A 27,438-nucleotide genomic window follows, 5' to 3' on the forward strand; every position below is an offset into this window, starting at 1 on the left:
TTCTTCGCTGTAGTCGCTCCACTTTGATCCTGGGCGCTGTCCTTGGTACTAAAAGCATTATCAAGTCAACATATCGTCTTCCCTGATAGCCTATAATAACAAACAACCTCTCCTCAGCCAAATTAACTGCACTTGTAAACATGTAGCCTACTATTAGTAGTTTTGCTAAAGGGATCTCAATGGACGCGACAGTACTAAATAATAACATAAATTAATATCACCCCTGCTATAGAGCTTGCATTGCAATTAAAAAATATATATAATTGTATAATTGCACTATTTCCTTAAACTTTTTTTTCAGGTATCCTATTGCAATTTCAGCCAAGGAGCCAGAGCACAATTTTTGGTTTCATAACACCTTTATGGATATGATGTAGGCTACACGAGCAGGATGTTATTCTTAAGGAGTGAGCTTGACAGGCACTGATTGCTGTTGGTTGGATTCCCTTGAGGCAAAGCCTGTTACCCAAGACCTCTTGTGTTCTTATTAGGACATCTGTACCAAAGGAAAACATCCGACACTTTTGAGTTAGCGCTCCTCTTCGCTCAGAGGTCTCAACGATCAAACGTTTTTTCATTTTTTTGCTTCTCCTGAGTCTTCAACGGTGTGTTGGTGGTCTGACTGCTACAGATCCTCTCACCCCCAGAAAGGATGAATGAAATTCAGGATGCCACATCTCCAGCAGCCAGCATGGGTGGGCCTGTCACCTGTGTCTCTAAAGTGGAACTTCGCGTCTCCTGCAAAGCTTTGCTGGATAGAGACACGCTGAATAAGTCGGATCCCTGTGTCATTATTATGGTGCAGGCTCAAGGGCAATGGACAGAGGTAAGGCTCTGTTGATTCATATTTCAGATTTTCTTTCCCCTGCAAAAACGATATTTGTTAATGTTGAAATAGTTGGACCCTTTCATAGACACTGTATACCTTCAAATAGTAGTTAATGTCAATGTTAAACAAGAAATAATTCATGTCCATTGGAAGAAATTTTGTAGACTGTTTTAAAGAAGCTCAATGCGTCTGTACAGTTCCCAAATTCTAGCATTTCAAAAGAAAAACGAAAGATAGAAGAGATGGATGTAGGGCTCAACAGTTTGGTTCTGGCCAAAATACACAATAAAGGGTGCCACTTATATCGCAATATGTGTAATGAAGCAGTTTGTTACTGTTGCCCTGCTCTAATTATGAATAAAACATTCATTTTCTCGAATTAGTGCCAGGCTGACCTTGTGTGTGGGCAGTAGCTATTTCCTTTTTAATTAAATCATCCTATAAAATAACATTTTTAAATTTAACCATTAAGATTTGATAGATTTAATAAAATCATGATCGTACCATTGCTACTCTGAGAACATGTTCTCTGTATTGGTGATTTTTTTTTCGCCACCAGACTGGAGCCTGTTTTTAGTATTAACACCGTAGTACTTTACTATGTGGCCATTTTTCCAAGAATGTGTTGTGTTCGTTGGGCTTTATTCATACACTTTGGTACGCTCAATGATGACTCAGGAGGGGAGGGAGATAACCTTGTGGATGCATCAGGTTTGAACAGCTGCAACTACATTTTAATGATTTTAGCTCCCATTGGGCAATGCTTCAGGAGTTTTATTATTACGATACAAATTTAAAAAGACAGAACCGGATGTAATTATTGACATATCGTACACAAATGTAATAGTAGCGTAGCAAGTAGCGTCTTTCCCACGGCATACATTTGCATGTACACAAAAATCGACTTGACTCTTTCGTTGTTTCATTCTCCGAATTTCATTCTTTCTTTCTGTCACTCTCAATCAGTCTGTCTCTCCTTCTCTCTATTTCTCTCTCTCTCTCTCTCTCTCTCTCAACATCTCTCTCTCTCCATTTCTCTCTCTCACTCTCGCTCTTGCGCTCTCTCTCTCTCTCTCACACACACACACACACACACACACACACACACACACACACACACGTGTGTGTGTGTGTGTGTGTTTGAGTGTGTATGTGTGAGATTATGTTTGCCAGTTTGCAAGCCTAGACAACTCCTCAGCTGACTGTCCATACTTGCATGTCCATACTTATGTCTCATATTGCCATGTCTTAGCCCACATACTGTTTCTCTCTCATTTCATTTATTTTTCAATTCCTTTCTTTTTTTCATGCCACACCATGCACCCAAAAAAGCGAACATATTGTCTTTTTAATTGGTCTTTATTATACATAGACCCTGTAGCTTTACCCCTCTGGTGATAATGACTTAATTGAAATGTCATAATTTAGAAAGCTATTTTAATGCAAACCTGTGATGATAGCGAGACAACACCCTATATTAATATCCTACTTAGGGGTTATCTGTGTGGGTTTGTGTATGTGTGAGGGACTGTGTGTGAATGTGTTTGGTTGAATGTGTGTGTGTGTGTGTTTATGTGTTTGTGTGTGTTTGTGTTTGTGTGTGTGTGTGTGTGTGTGTGTGTGTGTGTGTGTGTGTGTGTGTGTGTGTGTGTGTGTGTGTTTGTGTGACAGGCATGAGCACCCACTAATCCCTCTGTTACTCCGTTCAGACTCTATCAACACAACACATTCCACACGCTCATTCCAATTCTGTCCATCCAGATGGTGCGAAGAGAGCAAGACAGTGTGAAAGACAATGTATGGGGGAGAACAATGATCTGATATCCATGCTGCCGGCAATCTGTTGAAGAAAGCATATACAAGACGAAGTTGAGAAACAGACCTGAATTGTTGATTATCGATCTACTTGTTGACGATCATCAATCATTACATTCAGCTTCACCACTTTGGCGCTCGGTAACATTAAGTGGCGCAGATGACGCAGAGCCTTGTCAGAAAACATTTGCTGTACTGGTTCTGCTCCTTGGCCCGGCTTCTCAGAGCACACATACATTTGACATTATGTGTAGCATAACGGAGGGGCACACATTATGTATGTACCTGTGAGCAACAGCCCGAGGAGAATAAGCCCAATTAGGGAAATGGGTCCTTAACTAGAGCGAACATGTGTTTTGGCGTGGGCTCATAATGTGCCATAGGTTATGATGGCGCTATGGGGAGTTAGCCCCCTTAGCCACGCCATGGTAATATAGACCTAAAAAATATACCAGAAGCATATATAATCTCTTCTGCCTTTCCAGCTGGACAGGACAGAGGTCATCAAAAGCAACCTGCATCCAGTTTTTGCCAAGGTGTTCATGGTGGACTACTACTTTGAGGAGGTTCAGAAACTGCGGTTTGAGGTGTATGACATCCACGGCACGCACAGCATTGGGACCCGCGACGATGACTTCCTTGGGGGTGTGGAGTGTACCCTCGGCCAGGTTAGCTGTCATGTCGTGAACCACATGCTTTTAGTTACAATGTGGAGGAATTGGATGGAATTCAATTTCATAGTGAGTCAGTACATTCATTTGCTAGAGAACGCTAGATTCTTGAAATCATGTTCACTCTGCGGTGTACTCAGAATATGGTTATAGTAATGCATGGAGCGAATGTCATATTGGCTTATGTGCCTTATCCAACACTCATCGATGTGGCCGTAATGGTGCTGTCCTCTCCTGCCCGCTTTAGATCGTGGCCCAAAAGAAGATGGTCAAGCCCTTGTTGTTAAAGTACGGAAAATATGCTGCAAAGTCAACGATCACGGTGGGTTCCCCAGCGGTAGAACCGATCAGACATGTAGAAGCGTCTCCGGGTGAACATGCTGTATGGACATCTAATGCATGTTGGGAATGTTATGTAGAATTTATTAGATGGAGGGGCTGCTATTGAATCTTTTTATTGAATCTATTGTTTTGTGAAACTATAGTTCTACTTTAAGAATGATTATGTATGTTTATGAAGCATACAATGGTAAACATGTTACTTTTGGTAAAATAACAGCTTTAATATAGTATTACTGACACTATTTGTCAGTTTGTGCTAATCAGCGAAACGTCTTTTTCACATCATAAGTATTATATAAGGGAGACAGTAGTGTATGGGGGCTATTTTGGGAAATGAACCAACCAGACAACCTACAAAGCAAGAGACACAAATTAACTACATTCTTTTTGCCTTCGCCCTTAAGCTTTGTTATGTAATCTGAGCATTTTTGCAAAAAGATTGTGTATCTGATTCATTAGGCAGATCAATTCGATGAGTCAAAATGAGGGACCCAGTGTTTTGATAAGTCTTGTTTTTAAAGTAATTAGAGGAGTCTTTTGGAGAGTAATTCTTAAGCAGGCAACAGTGGATTTGAAAGGCGATGGACTGTGAAACCAAATTAGTCTTGTCTGATCTGAAGGTAGCAATCATCTAAAGAACAAGGTACCCCTACTGCTATGAACACTAGTCAATCAAATGTGTGTTAAGCTTTTTCTTTGGAAGAATGAGGAAATTGCAGGGAAATGTTCATGAAATGCTAATGATGATTCAACAATTGAATGGACCTTGTCGGACCCATGTTGTGTTCTCGTATTTTGTTCCGGGAACTGATTTGAAAGGCTATAACTAACTGCTGACTGGCATATGTTAACACATAGACAGCCATGTTTCCAAATTGGGCATATATACAGGTCCCAATCACAGTCTTCAGTCCTTTTCCAATAAGCAGACAATTCAGCTAAGAATGCTGCAACATTCTTTGGGTGTTGCTATCAAGTGAGAAAAGCAGAACAAATCTTTTAAGTATTTCAAAGAACTAGAAAGGAAGACAAAACAGAGGTATAACTGAATGATGGGTTTTATACATTTTTCATGGTTATATTACTCTTTTCTATAGTGGATACTATAGAAAAGAGTAATATGAGGAACATTTTTTGGTTGCTGATAATAATTCTTGGGCATAACGGGCTAACTTTTTCCTGTTACCCTTTAAAAAACACAATGATTTATTTTCAGGTGCATGCAGAGGAGATTTCCGGAAACAATGGATACCTTGAGCTTTCCTTCTGTGCAAAGAAGCTGGATGATAAGGTAAGCCAGTGAAACACTTGTTTTTAGAAATGCAGCGTGTTCCATGTATCGATAAATAGTTATTCAACACTGTTTAGCATTTCATTGCCGTTATTCAGTGCTGTTCGCGGGGATGTGATGCCGCCACAATCCCCCACATTTGTATTTATTTTCTTTCCATGGCTGAAACAAAACATACTCCAACGCCCCCGCTCCTCTTTCTCACGCCTGTAACTCTTCAAGTATGCTGTGTTTTTAAATACAAAATATTCTGCATCGCACCATTGACCCTCACCTCCGCTTCCTAATCCCACTGTTTCCTGCTGGATATGTGCTGCAGCCGCACACCATCTGCATCTCCATCCAAACGCCCAACCTACAGGCTTAGAGCGAGAGACACCAGTATATATAGTATCACCATATGGTCTAGCTGGATCGTGCAGTGAGGCAGAAATAAAAGAAAACAAACAAAACAACGACTATTCTAGTGAAATAAACAGCCAGTACAACAGAGTTGACGACAAGAGGGGGAATCAATGACCTTTGAGACTGCAACCACAGAATGGCTTAAGGCGAAGGCTTCATATTTCAGTAAGCAGCAGGGATTCAGTTGCATCTGTGATCACAGATGATCGCAAGCTTTCCTTGGCTCTCACGAGGATAGGACTTATATTGTTTTTGCAAAACATGAATGGCCTATGAATCATTGCCTATGTAATGCTATGTAAAGAAAAAGATGTGATTCATAGAAAAAAAAAGGGAAAAAATGTAAAACATATAGATACCAGCCCATGAAATGTTATTTCTGCCAAGTGTGTACACTGAACTACAAAACAATACATTAGCTGATTTAAATAATATTTTCCTTCCTCTTTAAGTTACACAAAATAGTGATCAAGGAAAGACTTTATCATCAATTAAATCGACACACCTTTGACTCTCAATAGGATCTGATTGCCAACGTGCAGTAGGTGGCAGTTCTTGGCACAGAATGTGCAACAACTGTCTAATGGAATAAAACCCTCTTCCCCAAATTACACACACACACACTCACACACACACACACACACACACACACACACACACACACACACACACACACACACACACACACACACACACACACACACACACACACACACACAATCACACCCACACACCCACGCACACACACACCCACGCACACACACACACACACCCACGCACACACACACACACACACACACACACACACACACACACACACACACATACATGTATATACAAACACATAGATACACACAGAGGCACACACACACACACACACACATACACACGCACACACACACACACACATACACACACACACACACACACACACACACACACACACACACACACACACACACACACACACACACACACACACACACACACACACACACACACACACACACACACACACACACACACACACACACACACACAAACACACACACACATAAACAGTGAGTTAATGGGTTATATGAGACATTGATGACGTCAGCAGCTTGCATCATCTTTCCGTTCTAACCTTTCTTCTGCTATTTTAAGGAGCATTTAAGTAATTACCCTTTGAGGAATTCATACAGTTAAAGAAACACACTTGGAAATCAGGATGCATTTCAAACATACCGACATAAAGTCGTTCTGTATAATGGAAAATCAATGAACCAATTGTACATTATAAAAAATCTATTGACTCTGAAACTTTCCTTCATGTTATGCATATTGTGATATGTTCAGTTGTTAAGTAGACAGAGTTTGTAACAAATGTAATAAATAACTCTTGATTATGTTTGAGTGAGATTAACTGCTGATTCACATCAGTCCCTGCTGCCACCACTGGCTAGCGGTTGTCATGACAACACAGAGGGGGGATGGAGGGGTGATATCTCTCCTCTTGCGTCCGTCCCTGTGGTGATGTATCTTGCTAATGTGGCGATAAATATGGCATTAACCGTGTCATTCTTTGCCCTTCTCTAACAAACAAGAGTATACACACACACACACACACACACACACACACACACACACACACACACACACACACGTGCAATCACGCATATAAGCACACACAAATGCACATGCGCACACGCACACATCCCACAAACACACATGCACACACACGCAATCATGCATGCAAGCACACACACACACACACACACACACACACACACACACACACACACACACACACACACACACAGACATGCACACACACACACACACACACACACACACACACGCAAACACACACACACACACTCATACACAGTAATTATATATTTTCTGCCCTGAAGAATCAATTGACCTAACAATCAGTGGCTGCTCTTCTCCTAAATCCAGTACTTGAGACGTCATGTCAGGAAGACTTCCTTTTGCTGATTTGATTCATTATGGTAGTAAACACAGGTGCCAGATTAGCAGTGGACAAGCTGTGTGTCAGTATCAGTGTAACGCCTCTATGTGTTCCACCTTTTGGTTAGCGAAGGCTTTTGTAGGCAGATGTTCATAACAGTAACGATAAATGTGTGATGAATTAGAAAATAACAATCCAAAGTGCCAGTTGAATGTGTTCACCCTCTTTTAAAGTATTCTGATTTGTCTGGCAAATAAGAATCACACATCTATTTGGTGTCAGTGTCTTGTCTGCAATCTCATAGCTCCAACAGTTAAACATTTGTCGGCAGCACGTTTCAGTAGGCTGTTGCATATTTCAATCACAAATAATTACTGTCATTGCAGAAAAAGACAATTATGCATTATGTTTAATTTAATAATACAAATTCTGGGCTAAGTATCGAGCAATGTTGCAGAGTTTGGAGCGAGAGAGTTCTGGCAGACAGACAGACACACACGCACAGGCACAATGTTGTGATGTTGATTAGATGCAATTGTGAACTGGAGTGGATTTTCAATCAGAGCCACAGATGTATTCTTTTTATTATTAAATCTGCTCTGAGTTTGCTTGGCCTTGTGCTTGAGGTCATTGTCTCATTTAAGATCTTTAGGTTCTTGCAGATAATCTGCTTAATGATTTGCACGATTTAATAAGAAGAGGCCCAGTCGCTGCTGAAGAAAAACATCCCAAGAAGTTGATGATGTCAACAGCCTACTTCACTTTTAGCAATGATCTCATAAAAAATAGTTTTATGAGATCAAAGAACCAAGTCCCACATCTAAGATGGGTCACTCACCAGCATGCTAACTCCGAACGTGATTTGACCTGGTTCGATTAAATGAATGCCTTCTTGCCATCCTTGTATAACGACCGGTTTTATGCAGAGCTCTTGATTTGGTTGACTGGTACACATTAAATAAATAAATAAATAAATAAATACATTTATTTATTTATATCTGTCTCTCACTTGTTTCTATAGCGTAGTGCTGAAACAATTCACACACACTCTCTCTTTAGCGTTTTATCTCTCTATCGATCTCTGTCTCTATCTTTGTTTCTATATCGTAGCACTTAAAAGCATTGGCTTTGCTTATTTTTGAAAGTTGTTCACACAGTGGACAGAATAATTCTTGCACTTTTTGGCTGTTTATCTTCATCGTTTAATGCTGGTAACTGTAAGTTGCCTTGTCCAGTCACTTTCGACAAAGGGGCACACTTCTAATAATTCTCTTAATACATGCATGTTTATTCCTTTATTTTGAACTTCAATAGATTGCTCTTTACTTTCACACCACCTTATTTGTATTCACAGTGACATCAATGATTTAATGATGGTTTTGTTTCATGCAACTGACGAAATGACACATCTTTGCAGGATCTCTTCAGTAAGTCTGACCCATTTCTGGAAATTTATCGGATGAACGACGACGGAACTGAGCAGCTGGTGCACAGGACTGAGGTAGCACGTCTTCTTACCTCAAAACGCTCCTATTCTAAGCGGATACAATAGGTTTCAACCCCAGTGTACAGTATACACATAGTTTGCTTTTGGTTGCACCAATCTCACTCCATGAATGATGTCATCCTTGCTCTAATAGGTCATCAAAAACAACTTGAACCCGGTTTGGGAGCCCTTCAAAGTGTCCCTCATATCTCTGTGCAGCTGCGACGAGGACCGGAAACTCAAGGCAAGGCTTGTAGGAGCTCTCTGTTCTAATGCACTGCTGCACCTCTGTGACCACCGCCAGCCTTAAAGACAATATGAGGGGTTAGGAAGTTGGGCCGGCAAAAAAAGCCCTCACATAGTATCACTTAGACAACACAATGTTATGTATATGTGTTTGTGTGCGTGTGGGTTTGTGTGTGTCTGTGTGAGTGTGTGTACTGCACTATGAACAGAGGGCAGAGATTTATTCTCTGTGTGTATGTGTGCAACAGTGCCTTGTCTGGGATTATGACTCCAGAGGAAAGCATGACTTCATTGGGGAGTTCTATGCAACTTTCAGGGACATGCAGAAAATATCCAGTGGGAACAAGGTATGATTTTTTATTTATCATTCCTAATTCTTTTTGTACCATGATTCAGCATTTAAACATCATGATGCATACTTAGCATATTAATAAATGTAAATATATATGTACACAATAATAATAAAAATATAATATATATACACTATATATATATATATATATATATGATTAAGTCATTAAGATTAATATTAAATGTACAGTCTTCTTTCTTCTTTGTCCATGTCAATCTTGAAGGTGTCGTGGGATTGTGTAAATCCAAAGTACAAGCAAAAGAAAAGGAACTACAAGAACTCTGGTGTTGTCATCCTCAGCGACCTTAAGGTTAGGGCCGAACCGTTCCCACGGTCCAACGGTTGATTACTTCATACACAACAAGTCGATAGTTCGGCAACGCAGAGAGATCCGCACATCTTTTCACGTCGGCTCATAAAACAGGCTCATAAAACAGCCCGTCCAAAAACGGTTGTGTGCGGAACGAATGCCACAATGCAGTCCTCAAAATGACTCCCGTCCAGACATTTGATGGAACATGTCGCAATTGAATGAGTGATTGTCAACTGTGATCAACACAGCCACTGTGACCGCTAGAAGTGCCTGACAACGGTGTTCTGTTTGTGCTTTCCTTCCCATCAGCTCCACAGAGTGTACTCCTTCTTGGACTACATCATGGGAGGATGCCAGATCCATTTTACGGTAAATCACATTAGCTAGTTTCAGCAACGCGTCACCTTTGATCAGTAAGTGAGAGCAACACAGTAGGGTATCCTGTCCATCTTTCCGACTTTGCTACAGAAGGTAGAATATAACTCAATGTGTCTGTCATATATCCACAACTGTACCGTTAACAGACTGGAAACAGTCCCACCCAGAGTTATATTATGATTAAATGTTACATTTATCTGAAACATAGACTTTTCCTCCCACTGGGTATTTCCAGTGTATTTCTGCTTCATGTTTGATGATAGCTATCCTGCTGGAGGCAATCTCTTGGAATGAACACAGAAATGTATTCCAACTCTGGCCCTTTACTGTGCCCTCCCTGGCGATACCTCTCTCTTGCTGACTGAATTACAGAGGCAATGAATATTAATCAAGTGTACCACATGGTTCCAGGAACACACTAGCTTTTCCTTGCAGTTGCTGCCTGGATGTATGTGGGTGCTCTAGATATGGGTCTGTGTAGGTGTGGAACATCGCTTAAGAGATATAGCAGCAAATATACATGTTTTAAAAATGAATAATTAATATACTATGATACATTTGCCTATAACTGAACTAACTGAGCTTTTACATCATATGCTGTACTTTACTTATTTTTGCAATTTGCATTTCATCAGTGGACACAATTTAATGTGTGTTGTTATTGTATTGGTATTGTTTATTTATAATATACTATAATTAATGATAACAATATTGAACAGAAAATGTGAGTTCTCTCCTTTTGTATACTTTATAGCTGTGAATATTGTATTGTCATTCAACAATAGTGTTGTTGCTATTATTATATTATTATTAATATTATTAGCCCAACTAAATGCTGGCAATTGGCTGTCAATATGGTGAATATTGTAAACATGTATTACAATGGTTATTCATAAAAAATATGGGTTTTCAGGTAGCCATTGATTTCACAGCCTCCAATGGGGACCCCCGGAACAGTTGCTCCCTGCACTACATCAACCCCTACCAGCCCAATGAGTACCTCAAGGCCCTGATAGCAGTGGGAGAGATCTGTCAGGACTACGACAGGTTGGTCCATCGTTTGAAATCCCTCCTTCAGACGAACCATCCCCCTTTCTAACATCAAAAAACACAGAACCTGTTGAAAAGAATGGAAACATTCATACACACCCACAAAAGCTCCCTCTTTTCCGCTCATCCTACCTAACTGTTCAGTTCTTTATCTCCATTGTCGTTACTTACGCAATTTAATTTTTTTTTTGTTCTAACTATTTGATTTAATCCACCTGTCCTGTTAGTTTTGGTGTCTCTGTTATTTGTTCCTGTGAGTCAATTTGTAAATCGGTGGCTGACTGTTTCATTATATTAACAGCCCCTTAACACAGAGGTTTTTGTCCTACGATGACGCCTCTGTGCAAAGTTGGCGACTGGTATATTAAGCCCAGCGAGACAAGATCAGTTGCCACCTCCATCTCAGCAATGTCATTTTGGAACAGTGTGAAAACAAATTAGATTTTCTCTCCAGTGGTTTTGCACAGTTCAGCCTCCTACAAAGTAAACACAACGTCAAGCCATAACACTGACTTCATCCCACACTATCAGTTTACCATTAGTTTATAAACTAGCTCAACCTCTAGTTGCAATTAAACCCATAACAATAATGCGGAAACCCCAGTCGATAATGTAACAAATTTCTGAGCGCATAATATAATACGATTTTGCCTATAATTTTACAACGTATAACATTCGTTCAACACAAATTACTCTTAAAAGCACTGCCAACATTTAAATATATTTTAACCATTCAGCGAACAAAAGGCAACAGGCTGATTATCATTCAGGGGGCCACTCAATGACATGCAGAAGCGTCATCAATACGCCCACTGAAGTGGTGTGAGAAATACTGACTTTCTACTCCTCATTCACATATAAGGTAATTTACATTTCCTATAGAGAAAATACTACCTCAGGGGTAATATTATTCAGGAGATTTTCAGGGTACAAATGTCAGGATATCTTGTTCACACATACGGCCCATCAGGGGAATATCAGGACTTACACATGTGTCCAAAAGCTGCTAGTGTGTGAGCATTTGATTACATTATAAAATTAGTCAATTTATGGTAACAGGGGTAATTGTTCAATGGAAAGTGTAGTATACTATGCATGCAAATCAATTATTAAATAGCTTTTACTGTTATTCAGGGCTGAAAAGGGCATTGACATTTTAAAATGCAAGGCAACTACTATTGGTTGGTTGAAAATAATAATTATCATTGAGAATAAACATCTCTTCCAGTGTCCTGGCCAAGACAGGCAGCAGTAGCCTACAGTCACACATACCATACACACAAAACATAAGAAAAATAAAACAACTAAAACAGTCCGCAGGGGGGAGGGGGGATATCAATATTGCAAGACATTTGGGGAGGCTCAAGGAGGAGTGTAATATTACATTTGAGCAACAAAGTGTAGTCTTGTGGTGGACTCTATAGGCATAATTCCCCATTCGGTGTTATTGACATGTTTTCGTTCTGTGTTATAGGGACACTGTCTCTTTAAGATCACGTGACTTATGTGTTCATATTATATAATAAATATCAGTAAACCATTTCTTCATAACTAATAGTGTAACCATCATTATACCATTATAACTGATAGTATAACTATCAGTACACCATTAATTTATAACGAATATCAGTATAACATTAGTTTATAACTAATAGTATACCGTTAGTTCATACAGGCTGCCCTAATGACTCATGGATTGGGATTTGAGGTTGACAGCTGATGCATTGAGTTATAAATAAAGGGGGATGCTTGTTGGCAACAAAAGGATGAACATCAATTTATTTTTGACTTTTTGGCGGTATGAGAGAAAATGGCCTCTCTTTTGTGGAAGTCAAACGAGGATTAGCACCCTCTGACTTTGATTTATGCACATCCTCCCATTGAATGTTATGCAAGGACTTTATTACTAATTATAGCATCGCAGATCACTCTAGAGACATTGCAAAACCACGGCTATCCCATGTAGCCTGGTCACGTTGCTACACTATTTCATCTCACGTATGTGTGCATCTATATTTCCATGTAACACCTTCATTTATGCAAACATACCTTACAATAATGGCATGTGTGGGCAGATCTTCTATTTGTAAAGACTGCTTCTGATTCACAACCAGCGGCCACCAGAGGAAATCTCTTGTAGTAAATCAGGTGATGTGGAATTCTAGTCTCCTCTGCTGCGAGTACATTATGGCTGGCTCTTTTCTGTGTGGGCAGAGGATCCTTTACTGTGACCAGAGCACTCTTTCCCTGGGTTCAATATGATATTTACAATGAGCCTCTTAGAATTTGGTGTGTGCATCAAGACATATATAGCAATAAAACAATGCTTAAAATGGCCATCTCTAGAAGTGTGCATGACTCATTGCTATTGTGTCAAACATGATTTAAACCATTCTGTTTTTAGAATCGATGGGACATTTGAAGGTGTTCTGGCAAGCGCTCCATGTTCATGCTACCAAATGAAACCATAGGATTATATGTCAAATGAAGTACATTTTGAATAATATTCATGACACTTATTACTGAAAGGCTATTAAAACCTTTTTCGCAAGCTTGGAACCAAAGGGTCAAAGCACGTTGTCCAAATCATCAACATTACTAATTAATGACTAATCATCTTTCTGACGCCTTTAGGCTTTAGGTTCCTCCTTTATCAGCAATATTAAAATATAGATTTTGTCTGCAAAGGGAATTTCTACTTGAGGCTATCTTGCTGACTTATTCCCTAAAAAATATGTTAAATATTTATGGCATATTTTATTTTAACCGCAGAAATGTGAAACGAGGAAGGTCAGACTCCATGGTAGCATTTTAATGTACTCCTCTGAACAAGTTCTGCTCGCTTGATACTTTAACTCACTCACTGTACTGCAGCATTGTGGAGCTGAATTAGTGTCAGCTATGAACCTGTTCATATAAAATCCATCATTAGGCTGAGCAGAGGGGGAACCCACACACACTGTCAGAGCTCCCTGCAGCAACCTGACTCTCTCATATTTACGTCCCATGGTACAGATTCTATCAACTTACCCCGGATAATATGAGAGAACGCGCTTTGTTTTGGCTTCAACGGATAGTAGACACAATAGGACGGTTTACAGAGACACATGTTTCTAAAATAAGCTCTCTGCATACGTTGTGTGGTGTGGCATGCGGTGGCAGCGTTGCGTTAGGTATCCTTTGGAGAGCTAGGATCTGCATGGTGATACTCCCAACAGGATTTCCTCCTACCCTGTGGAGTTCTTGTCCAGATCTTTCTTTTTAATGCTTGAGTACTAGGATTTATTCTCAAATGCGAGCTGTTGTACAGAAGTACAGCTTGTGACATTGTGATATCTGACCATCCATGCAACATTATACAACACCTAACTAAATTACCAAACAAACACTTGAACAAGGAAACAACACTTATGCTTCTAAATGGCTGGGAACAGGGAAATACATGTGAGATTGTAAAGCAGGGATGTTTTTGAGACTGTGGAAAGGAAGACAAGAAGGGCTTTGTTCTTGGATAAGTGTTCATATGAATTTCTCATCCATATTTTCATTTGATCATAGCAGAGCCATCCAAATGGTCAGTACATGCAGATGAGCAATGCACAATTATTTACAAATGATGATGGTTGCACAAGCAGCATAATGGATTTAAAATATTAAAGCGAGTTGTTTGGCTTTGTACTTGGGAATGTGTTCGTGTATACTAATATATGTCTGTCTTCATTTGGCAAGGTTTGAATGTAATGTTGGATTAAGAATACATCAAATAATGAATCCCTCTATTTATTTACATTGTGTTTCAGTGACAAAAGATTTTCAGCCTTGGGATTTGGAGCCCGAATTCCACCAAATTATGAGGTAAATTAAGTCACTTTTTATTCTCCGGACTGTTTGCAATCTTCTCTGCATGTCTTCCCTTTTTGTTATGTTCCTTTCATATTCACACACAAGACAGTATGTTTTTAACAATCTATAATTGTATGCTCTTATTAGCATTAATATTCCCGCCTCTCTGAGACAGTTTACCAAAACAGGCGTTCATGTGTGACCTATTTTCTAAATGTTCATGTCATTCTGTCAGAAAGCCCTTTTCAAGAAAATCCTGGCTCAGAAAATTATCCTGTCAAAAGATATTTTGAGGAAATATAAAGAAAACTGAAAAGGTTTGGACAGCTTGTTGAGTTGCTTTGATTCTGAGCTTTATTCCATCATAGGTCATAGATTTAGCCTAGCTCTCTCCTCCGTACTGAAACCTTAGGAAACTCTATCACAGCCTTTTTTGGAACAGAAATGCGTTTTTCAATGAGCGGTTTTACCTCACAACTCATTTTGTCAATCACAGATGCAGAGGTGATTCAGTGTTCTGGAGAACATTACAACCATAAGCATCATTGATTAATCCGGGGGGGGGGGGGGGGACATTGAGTCCCTTTCCAGTCATTCCAATAAAACATGCCTTTATGTTCTCTTTTATTTGGATGAACGTATAGTTCAACGTATAGTTCAGTAAAAAATGTTAAGTGTAGCCAGATATGCAATAAGATGAGAAACTGCCTGGCCAAACTTACCGAAGCGAAGGCCTTATACTATTGCCAAGAAAACAGTTTTATCTCCAGTAGGGCCGAGATCGTTTATTGGCCTGTGGCATGCGCCACCGCGACCACTGACATACCATGGCATATGCCGTTCAGGAACGGCATATGCCATTCAGGAACGGCATATGCCGTTTAGGATCGGTAACTGCCGTTCAGGTGGAACGGCATGCCGTTTAGGAACGGTAACTGCCGTTCAGGTGGAACGGTAAGTGCCAGATAAGTGCCAGGCTCTAAATCTCTGTTATTGATTAGTCAGACCTGTTTAGGTGGCTAGGCTAACTACCGTCACCGGAGCAAGTCCGGCTGTTTTCAAAAGCATCTGTCATTTCAAAAGCAACAACAAACAGATCGCACATATACTAACAACAGAACGGACACGAGAAACGTATGAATCCCTTTATTTACGGCGTTATGTTGTGATATAGTGTCGATAAAGACCAAATATATATAGCTTTACATTTACGGCAATACTTGTCTTGAAATGATACGGAGGAGGCGGGGCGTGCTGGTGTCATATACCATTGTTGGGAACGGCACTTACCGTTCCTGAACGGCATATGCCATGGTATGTCAGTGGTCGCGGTGGCACATGCCACAGGCCAATAAACGATCTCGGCGTCTCTCTTTATTTGACACGATAACAAGCATTAAAATTAGCATTTTTATGACTTCATATCTTTATTTGTTTTTGCTTTGAAAATTGCACAAAACAAATACGTACTAAGTTAAATTAAACCACCATGGTTCTTTTTGATACATTTGCTTTTAATTCTCTCCTCTGAGTTCCCAGTTGCAATCTAGAATGGGGAAGGTAATTGGGGAATTTTAGTGGTTATGAGATTTTTAAATGAGGTAGCCTCATGACAGTATAACATTCTTCTATTGGCCATACTTTCCCAATGCTGATAAGAGGTGTAGAATTTATATTTAATTCCAGTTTATGATTGTATACCGCTGGCAGATATTGGACATACGCTCACTTTGCTTTGTAATTGGGAAAACCATCTGGTAATATTCTTTGCTTTAGGATTTATATTTAATTCCAGTTTTTGAATGTATACCACTGGCAGATATACGACATATGCTCACTTTGCTTTGTTATTGGGAAAACTATCTGGTGATATTCTTCGCTTTGTATTCTTTCAACTGTACAGGTGTCCCATGACTTTGCTATTAATTTCAACCCTGAAGATGATGAATGTGAAGGTAAGTAGACACATTTCCAGAACTTGTACAGTATGATATTCATATATATAATGCTCAACTACTCAGACCTCTAGTTTATCTACCTAGATGTGTCTTTCATTTTGGCATTTATGGATGCTGTGCCCTTATCGACCAGAGATCCAAGGGGTGGTCGAGGCTTACCAGAACTGCCTTCCCAAGATCCAGCTCTACGGGCCCACCAACGTGTCTCCCATCATCAGCCGGATAGCCAAGCTCGCTGCAGGGGAGGGGACCATTAAAGATGCTTCGGTGAGTCTCTTTCATACTCTCTTACTAGAGAGAGAGAGATGTAGCTGATTATATGATAGGACATTATTCCCATGGCCCTGATCTTCACACTTTTTTCTCCCCAAAGTAATCCACTCTCTGGTGCTTTTAGAGAACAGAATAGTTTGCTCTAAAGAAAGCCACGGTATAGAGGTGAAAGATTTGTGTGTTGGCGTTAGGTCCATTAAACGGTGGATGCAGTGGCAATATTTCCCCTCATGCTTTATTTACATCCTCTATTAATGCTCTAGGAATCGCTTCAGGAAAGGCAGGAGAAATAGGATAGCTACATACTGTAGCTGCTGTTTTTTATGAATGAGCATCTTCCATTATTTTGTTTACTTTCTCTGTTGTGGTTTCTTGTATGTATTGTTTTTATGTATTATGAAAATCTGATAGCACTTTAGAACACCTGGGAATTTTGCAATGATAAAAGTTTAAGTAGTACAAAGTGAATTCAGCATTTACAAAGCATTTTTCCTACATGAATAGTCATTTGTAAGCTATTCATAATCAGTTATTAATCATCAATAAGATAGTAAGATAATCATTTAGAATGTAATGTATCAAGCAAAGCTAGATGATTTTCAAACTATGTGTTTATAACGCTTTGTTAACACTTAGCAATGCTGCAATTCATGATTAGTTCAGGTAGTTAGAAAGCATCAGTCAAGTCTTTTGTATGAGCTCATCTAAAGTCAGGACTATCTATGGCATGGCTTACTGCTTGTTACGGTAATTTCTTGGTACTAAAATGACTAAACGAATGCTTTATAACTACCTGAACTTATCATGATTGCAGAATTATTTAGTGTTTAAAAAGCATTATTAACACATTTTAAATAGTTAGTAAATCATTAACTTAAGCTTTATAAATTATCTTATGAACCATAAGATCATTATCTTATTTTCTTATCATCCTTAGACTGAAGTCTAAGGATGAAGGATGAAGTCCATGGTGGCTTTGGTTAAAATGCTTTAAGATCCTAAATTGTAACTACTACTACTAACTAACTAATACTAACTAACTGTTATCGGGACCGTAAAAGCGGCAATAGATATTCACCGAACCAAACAAGAAGACTGTGTGGACACCCTTCTTATTAAAATGCCTATAAATCTGTGGCAACTCTTTAAGTTGAACTAGGGCCTGAAAGATTTGACATCCTTTTGTGTAGTATTTCACTTTGTAGCGGCTGTTAAAGGTGACATACTATACCACCAGGTGTGAGTCACACTCACACCTGGTGGTATAGTATGTCTCCTTTAAAATCCCACTGTCTAGGGGTAGTGTAGGAGGCATATTTCTGCCAGGCTTACAGCTGACCCGGCTAATTTGGTTCTGTTCTGGCAATGGGGGGAATCCCAGATATGGCCAAAACATCTCCCAGATAGCCAAGAGTCGTTGAAACAATGTTAAATCAACATTCCGTTGTCAACATTAAATTATTGAATCAACATTGAACTCGGATGTTGTTTCTACATCATTTTGCACCCTTTTTTAATATTGAAACAACGTTGAAATCCTGTCCATAGATCAACGGAATTTCAATGGTATTTCAATTATCAGGAATATTGAAAAAATGTTGAAATTTCAACTGAACTAAGGATCAATGGAATTTCAATGATTTTCAATCGTTATTAAGCATAGAAAATGATTGCTAGGCAAACAAAAATGGAATGCCCTAAATTAAATGGCCTTTAATGAATATCCTGATCTATCGACGGATGTTAAAGTGATGGAACATTTGAAAGCTTGTATGCTAGCCTAGCCTAAAACACTGACCCCACCACAATGTTTAAGGTAAAAAAAAATTCATTTTATTGCACTCTTTTCATTGCTATTTCATTCATTCATTATTTGTGCTAGTTACACTTCATGATAAATGCGGTGAGTGCATTTGTAGAAAGTGAGGTTGAAATCATTTTTTAATGAAGCCACATAGATTAAGACATAAAGAAACATTAAATTGCTTAGATCAAGTGAAGGGATTTGAACAGAGTTCAAAAGTCTAAATGGAGTAAACAATGCAAACATGCACACCATTTAAAGAAATGTAAATGGTTGGAAACAAATAAATTGACAGCTGAATGAAAAGCGCAAAGCATTGCTAAAAATGCAGAAATGTAAAAGGAATTGAACTGAAGAATCTGAAATAGCTGAAATTGTATGTAGCCTACCTGCCTTACGCTCATTTTTCCAGCCTAACGTTATTAAAAGTTGTCCAATTGGGCGGGAAAATAGCCCGATCTGGCAACACTTCCTGCGCTCTAACCTCAGCGTAAATCAATGAGACCAAATGAAAAGATGCCGACATGGAACATTAAACTGTGATTTTGAAAAAAGTATAAAGGTAATCAAAATTCTGTTTTTAGATTACTGAAGATACAAGTGTGTTGATTTGTTAAACCTTTGAACGAAGGTTAATGATAAAATATTGACCAGTATTAAGTGTCAGAAAATTTATTTCTGAGTATTAAGTGTCAGAAAATGGGCGGACGGCTCCGCCGTCCACCCATTGACTTCCATTGTAAAAAAAATATTTTAAAAGGAGAATATCTTAAAAAGTATAAAATATTTAAAAATCTGAAAAGAAGAGCGCGATTCCAAGCCATTATGAACATTTTAAAATTGGAATGGAGTCTCTAGGTGAAAAATGTAGGAAGGAGATAGGTCCCAAAGTTTGTAGAGAATAATAAAGAAAGAACGAAATAATACAATTTAAGAAGAACAATAGTTGAGCGCTGCATGCAGCACTTACCTAATGATGATTCAGATTGAAAATCCATATTTTATTCAATGTTGGCTTGCTGTCTGGGCTACGATTCCATATGTGTTCCAAGGGCCAGTCCGGCAGCAATTCATTGGATATACCTTATTTTCATTCATATCTTATTACACTGCCAAATGTCTAGCTTTCACAAAAATAATAAAGCTGAACTTATCAAAATGTAGGATAACGATGGATCGTTATCCTACATTTTAATACGTTCATAATGCACAATTTACAGAAATTCATTCTGGGTAACATAGCAAAATAGCACATTGGAGCAGATTGCAGGAAGCCATACAAGACAGCAGTGACACAATACAAATAACGAAAAGTAGCAATTAGATGTTATACGATTTCTGAAAATGTCAAAGTGCTTAGCTTAATAGTGTGTTGAAAAAAACTGATGGCTTATTTTAGAAAAGTTTTGAGAAGTAACATTTAGAATTCAGCCTTGAATGGCCAATGGCGTAACTTAATTACTGAGGCCTGAGTAGGCAACGCCGGCAAGTGGTTTCTCCATGTATCCAGGGACTGTTGGCAAGAGAAAGCAGCAGAATCTTAATTTGCAATAACCTTGTGATAGCTGGAAGAAAAAAGATCTATCTTTCTCAACTACCTGGAAAACTGCCTTGAACATTAAGGCATCCATAAATGAGCAACTAATAACAAAATTAACCTTTGACTTTACATTCAAACACTTATTAGTAGTATTCCAATTCCCAAGAAAATTATTTTTGTTTAACAAATTATTTGGAGCAAAATTCTGTTCGGCAGGTGGATACTAATGGGTTTACATTTTTCATCTTAATTTTTTTTGTGAGCTAGATTGATGCATATTACGGTGGCGCTGAGCATTCACAAAAAAAAAAAAAAAGTAAGTTTCACACCGTTAGCACACCAGGATCTCGTAATTACGAGAAAAGATCTCGTAATTACGAGATCTCTTAATAACGAGATCTTTTCTCGTAATTATGAGAAAAGGTCTCGTATTTACGACATCAGGATCTCGAAATTACGAGAAAAAATCTCGTAATTACGAGATATTTTCTCGTAATAACGACATCAGGATCTCGTAATTATGAGAAAAGATCTCGTACTTACGACATCAGGATCTCGAAATTACGAGAAAAGATCTCGTAATTACGAGATATTTTCTCGTAATTACGACATCAGGATCACCCCTCTCATTCATCAATAACGTGGCTGGCTGGCTGCAGGACGGCAACGATGACGCTATCCGACGCTATTGTATTTTATTTCTTGCTCGGATTGAGGCATTGGGAAATATTGATGTTCCTTAAAAGTGAGGAGGGCATTTATATGAGTATGTCAACATTGCGCAGACATCTGAAGTCATTGGGACTGTTCAGGAGAAAAGCCCAGTCGGACGTGCTACAAGTGGCTCTCTTCCTGCAGGAGCAGTTGAACCAGTACGGGATGCTTCACGGATACAAATTTATGCATCTGAAATGCAGCCAAGCAGGCTTGGTAGTTACTCAAACAACGATACGGCACCTGCTCTTAATCCTAGATCCTCGAGGAGTACAACTGAGGAAACGGAATCGTCTAAGACGTCGTCTTTACATAAACCCAGGTCCAAACTTTTTGTGGCACGTCGATTCATACGACAAACTTAAACCCTATGGCATATGTATTAAAGGTGCTGTCGATGGATTTTCCCGTATGGTCATATGGCTACATGCTTACACAACAAATAGCAATCCCCGTGTTATTGCTGGCCTCGTCATTTCGAGATCCTGATGTCGTAAATACGAGATCTTTTCTCATAATTACGAGATCCTGATAATTAATTACAAGAAAATATCTCGTCATTACGAGATCCTGATGTGCTAACGGTGTGAAACTTACATTTTTTTTTGTGTGAATGCTCAGCTCTACGGTGGCGCTGAGCATTCACAAAAAAAAAAAAAAAGTAAGTGAGTGCTAATTTTCAGTTTAAAAAAACGCTGACATTATTTTATCAGCTGAGGCCGCTTTCATTGCCATAACAACGTGAGCTAATCAACAAGTAGGCCTGTGATGCAAAAAGGTCCTTTTTGCATCACAAGTTCTATAACAATGTATGGGTCCCTGAAAGTGAGGCGACGCAGTTTAGTGCTCCCAAAAAAGTGGTCTGTTTCTCATAGAATTAGGCTAGTAGGCCTACATGTTGTACCTGTGGACTTTCTTGCATCACAAGTCTTGTAAAAATGTTTGTTGATAATATAATAATAACAATATTCTGATATCAATGAAACAATATTTGTTTTGAAGTTCGCATTTTACTTGGTCTTCACAATTTTAGTATCCAACTTCCATATTTATCATGTATAGTTTACTTTGAAAACCAATGTGTTTCAGTAACTGTGTAAATACAAAAAAAGGGGGAAATATGGTCATCTGAGTAAAAATTACCCAAAGGAAATTTATTATACCTCAAATTTCTTATTACAGTTCACATCCATTTGATTACTCCTTCATCCAAACAGTCTTCTTTCCTTTCATCACTTTAGTGGTTCAGAACTGCATTATTTAGCTGATCCTATTGTCTATAACTCAGATAAAAAGGTTAAGTTATAAACAATTTAGTTCTTCATAAAGAGCTAGAGACTAGCCAAAATGTGTTTAATCCTTTCCTCTTTACTCATTGGTATTATGAGTTTAACTGGGGTTAAACTGTTACAAAAGGTCTGTGCTTTTCTGACAATAAACCAGCTGACTGTTCAGAAATACAATATGTTGGATTGATAGATAAATACATAGATTTACCCCCCACCAAAATAAATGTAGGATCTCCACCAGGTCCCCCTAAAATGCAGCAGAATGCAGGAAATCACAACTATGATGTTTAATCCTTTCCTCCTTACTCATTGGTATTGTGAGTTTAACTGGGGTTAAACTGTTACAAAAGGTCTGTGCTTTTCTGACAATAACCCCCCCCCCCGCTTCCTGGGGCTGAGCCCACCGAAAAGTCAGAACCTAGACTCGCCCCTGCATCAAGGGCGACCCTTTTCTCACATTTTTCATTGTAAAACCAACACATGTGTCACATATAACATTTGTCATAGGTCTTCACCTTTTAAGTGCCAGATACATGAAAATAACAAAAAATAGGGTATATTAAGGCCCCGTCCACACGGAGCCGATTCTTTTGGTGAAACCGCATAAGTCTGGTGCGTTTTGGCCGACCGTCCAGACGGATCCAGCGGATACGGTGCCCGAAACCGTACTTTTCTGAAACCATGTCCAAGGGTGGTTTCAAATTTATCCGGACCTTTGCGGTTTCGTGTTAGGATTCGTGTGGACACCTGAAACGCAAACGATGACGTCATGCCCCCCCCACACTAGCTAGGCGACGTTTAGAGTTGTGTTGAATTTTTTATCTGTATTCTTTTTGTAGCTTTAAATACAGCTCCTTTGTACATTTAATTACTAACTGTACATTAAAAAGTATTTCTGCTCAATTTAATGCGCTCCACTTTTTTTGTGGAGAACCAGCGCCTTGAACATTTACTACAGCGTTTCTACAGCTCGCAATGAGTCTGTCTAAGGAGATATTCCTGAAACGCAACAAAGGAACACGGAGGGGAAAAGATAGTTTTTTGCCCGTGTGGACGGGGCCAAATCTATTACGATCCACCGCGAAGCGCTACCAGGAGGGTATATGCAAATTGGTGAAGCGTTACTTTAACATGCAAATTCGTGCAAATTCCTGCCCATAAAAAGCGATCTTTTATGGGGCGTCCGTGGGATACTGGTTAAGGAGTTGGACTGGTAACCGGAGGGTGGCCAGTTTGAATCCCGAGCCTCCACGGATGAGGTGCCCTTGAGCAAGGCACCTGGGAACCCCCACCTGCTCCCCGGACGCTGTACCGCAGCAGCCCACTGCTCCGGGAGTGCTGGTGTGCCCCCGTGTGTGTATGTGTTCACCGGCTACCCAGATGGGTCGAAAGCAGAGAAGAATTTCCCCCTAAAAAGGGGTAACTTAACTTGTGTTCTACAGCGTTTCTAAAGCTCGATGAATCCGTCTTTACGGAGATATTCCTGAACCGCATAAAACGAAAACTGATCGTTTTCGCCCATGTCGACAGGGCCTAAGATGATCCCAAGCTTTGTCCTGTGATGGTGAACGACCATGATGGCTTCTGATATCTTCATCAATTACACCTTTAATAGTTACATAGTCGGGCTAGACACAGGTGTATCTGATGATGCTAATTATGGGCACAGGCGTTCCCAGAGACCCTTAAAGGGGACATCTCATACCAGGAGGTGTGAGTTTGATTAGCCATTACAAGCAGGTTTGAAAATGTGCAGCATTGTGACATCACAGGTTGGCGTGTCCATCTATCCATCTGTCACACATCTAGATGGACACGCCCACCTGTGATGTCACAATGCTGCACATTTTGAAAACGGCTTGTAATGGCTAATCACACTCACACCTGGTGGTATGATATGTCCACTTTAATTAACTTGCTGAGCTACACTTGTTATCATTCCAACTATTCTAAATAACTGTGATAAAGGAATAAAACAGACATTGATGTCACTTAAAAACGTTATATCCATGAAAGGAAATGATGCAGTGTAATTTAAGAGACTCTTAATCAATTTCCTCAAGACTTATCAATTGTGGTTGCTGAAGTTCTGATAAATTACAAAATCTAATTAAAACCTCCCATAAACTGACTGGATTATATATGCCTGTTTTCATTAACATTCAACTTGTTTTCACCCTAGGCACCACTCTGTTTCATATTACAACCTTTTAGCTGCAACAGCCGAGCCCTTTTGGTCTCTTGCCAAGACAAACCTTTCGCTTCTTATGGAAACTGACCTGGAGACAGTGGAGACATAGATCAATCCTGTTATCACATTAGAAACACATTAGATGTGTATTGATTGTATTACATAGTAACACAATCTTAAAAAATTGTATTAAAAAATCTGCCCCATATGACATCACTAGTGGGCGTGTCTACCAGCCTACCCAGTGGACTGAAGTAAATGTTGCTCATCTATCCAGCACAGATGTAGATGGACACGCCCACTAGTGATCTCATATGGGGCAGATTTTCAAAATGGCTTGTAATGCTAATCACACTCACACCTGGTGGTATAATGTGTCCCCTTTAAAAAGTTCCACTCAATGGAAATCCATTGTGGAAACTGAAGGAGCTTGTTTTGAAAGGGCTGTACCGCCATTCCTTGGACGTTACATTTTTATGTCACATTATTATAATAATATACAAATTTTTATATTGGATTTCTTCATTCAGGAAACATTAATCAACCGGGAGGTGCCAACGATGTAAGTGACTCCTCCAATAAAAATACTGAGTGGGCTGTTCTTCTTCCTCCCAACAGCGGTACCACATTCTGCTCATCCTGACGGATGGCGTGGTGACCGACATGGCGGACACACGCGAGGCCATCGTGCGCGCCTCCTACCAGCCCCTGTCCATCATCATCGTCGGCGTGGGCAACGCAGACTTCACAGATATGCAGATCTTGGACGGAGACGACGGGGTTCTGCGCTCGCCAAAGGGAGAGCCGGTCCTTCGGGACATTGTCCAGTTTGTGCCCTTCAGAGACTTCAAAACGGTTTGTTTCTTTCGCACGTCCTCCACACTCTGGGTCTTTCACGTCATCCACTTATTCCTCACGGGCTCCACCGCTGCATGCTGCGGTGCGGTGCTCTCACATGGCAACAGACACAAATACAGACGGAGAGAGGAGCCTTTTCACAGCTCTCCAAAGAAAATGCCCTTTTTCTTTTTTCCAACATAGTTATCCTTGTGGTATTTTATGGACAGCATGGCTTACGGCACGTGTTCAGGAAACTCATCGACAGGCTGTGCTTTCAAAGAGAAAACACAGAGCATTTGCATACCTCGCCAATGCTGCAGATGGGCGTAATGTGCTGGATGAGGTCCAGAGGATAAATAATACATCATTAATGTGTTGCATGCATTTAAAGGCTGCCTCTAACATTGGGCTTATCCACGATGCATTGAAGAGTACATCTTTTTGGATTTTGGATTTCATTCTTCCAACTGACCTACATTTACATTTACATTTAGGGCATTTAGCAGACGCTTTTATCCAAAGCGACTTACAATAAGTGCATTTGTTACAATAAGTACATTTGTCATAAGAAGTAAAACAATATATCGCTGTCGGTACAGTAAAGATGTTCATAGAACCAAGTGCAAGTATTACAATCGTTAGGCTAACCCATTCCCCATGTAAAGCAATGATAGCAGCTACTGTAGATGCTACACAATTAAGTACCTTGAATAAGTGCAATGTACAAGTGCCAGGACGTACAACATTCAATGGTGGCTGTGCATTGGTTTCTATGCAGAGTCGAGGTGAACTCTGAACAGGTGAGTTTTGAGTCTTTTGCGGAAGCTGGTGAGCGACTCTGCGATCCTGACATCGGACCTCCATTTAAGATTTAGAATTGGAGCCATTTTTACGTGCCTGTCATGTATATGAAAAACGATGGGATACAACATGAATTATATTAGTTTATAAGATGATCATAAACTGCATTATGAGAGTGCCTGGTCAATCTCACATCTTTACAGTTGATAATTAAAACAGACACAACACAGCAATTAGGCCCTATTTAGACCATGATCCCCATAAAACAAAAGAACGGATCCAGCGCTTGCTAATGTGCCCTCAGCTTTGCCAGGCGCATTGCACCCTACTGCAGATTGCTCGTCTCGCCCCCGAGCGTCAAACCATCTGCATTCAAGTTCTCTTTGTTTAATTGCGGCAGTGTGTGGCTCCGGCTCAAGTGTTTGGGAGTGTTTCTGAACTTGTAGCCGTTCTCTCTTGTCGCAGGCCTCCCCAGCAGCGCTGGCCAAATGCGTGTTGGCAGAGGTTCCCAAGCAAGTGGTGGAGTACTACAGCCACAGGGCCATCTCCCCCATGAGTCCTGTGAGGGGGCCCTCCCCGCCTGCACTCAGCCCCCTCACCAGCATCCCGACTGAATGAACACGCCCACTACGCCAGCGTTGTTCCCGGAGACGTCAGCATTAGCGAGGGGCTTGACGAGCTTCGTGTCTCAAGGGCAAGAAATACGTCTTTGAGATTGTGACTGTTTGATTTATTTTCATTCCTCCAAAGGTGATAAAACAACAGATCTTCATTCCGTTATCCCTACTCAAACTGGATTGGTTTCTTGTGTTTCCCAGCAGCATGCTGACGCTTGGCTCATTTCATGTTTTGTGTTGGATGCATACAGGCCATTCTCCTTGGTAACGATGAACTAGGAACGCAGTGACGACACGCTGGTCACACAGCCGTCCACTGCATCCCTTAAAGGTGCTGTAGGTAAGATCTCACTATCTTAAGGGCAATTAGTTAGAAATGTGTCAACCTATTAGTGAGGGAAAGGAGCAGAAAGAATATCTATTTTCAGTTGACTAT

The 27,438-nt window shown here is 39.9% G+C and overlaps 1 protein-coding gene across 1 annotated transcript; it reads left to right on the top strand.

Annotated features, from left to right (window-relative positions):
• Window positions 1–652: 652 nt before the first annotated feature.
• cpne7 (copine VII) lies at window positions 653–27,003 on the top strand (the record flags this gene model as incomplete). Its single annotated transcript, XM_079737051.1, has 15 exons — window positions 653–826; window positions 3,130–3,312; window positions 3,563–3,637; window positions 4,874–4,948; window positions 8,725–8,808; window positions 8,948–9,037; window positions 9,288–9,386; window positions 9,615–9,701; window positions 10,014–10,073; window positions 10,996–11,129; window positions 14,933–14,987; window positions 16,879–16,930; window positions 17,067–17,200; window positions 25,363–25,599; window positions 26,851–27,003. 15 exons carry the CDS (start codon window positions 653–655, stop codon window positions 27,001–27,003), a joined length of 1,692 nt encoding a protein of 563 aa, XP_079593177.1.
• Between the last annotated feature and the right edge of the window lie 435 nt (window positions 27,004–27,438).

Source organism: Pollachius pollachius (genome assembly GCF_949987615.1).
Source record: "Pollachius pollachius genome assembly, chromosome: 5".
In the NCBI taxonomy this organism is placed as follows: domain Eukaryota; kingdom Metazoa; phylum Chordata; class Actinopteri; order Gadiformes; family Gadidae; genus Pollachius; species Pollachius pollachius.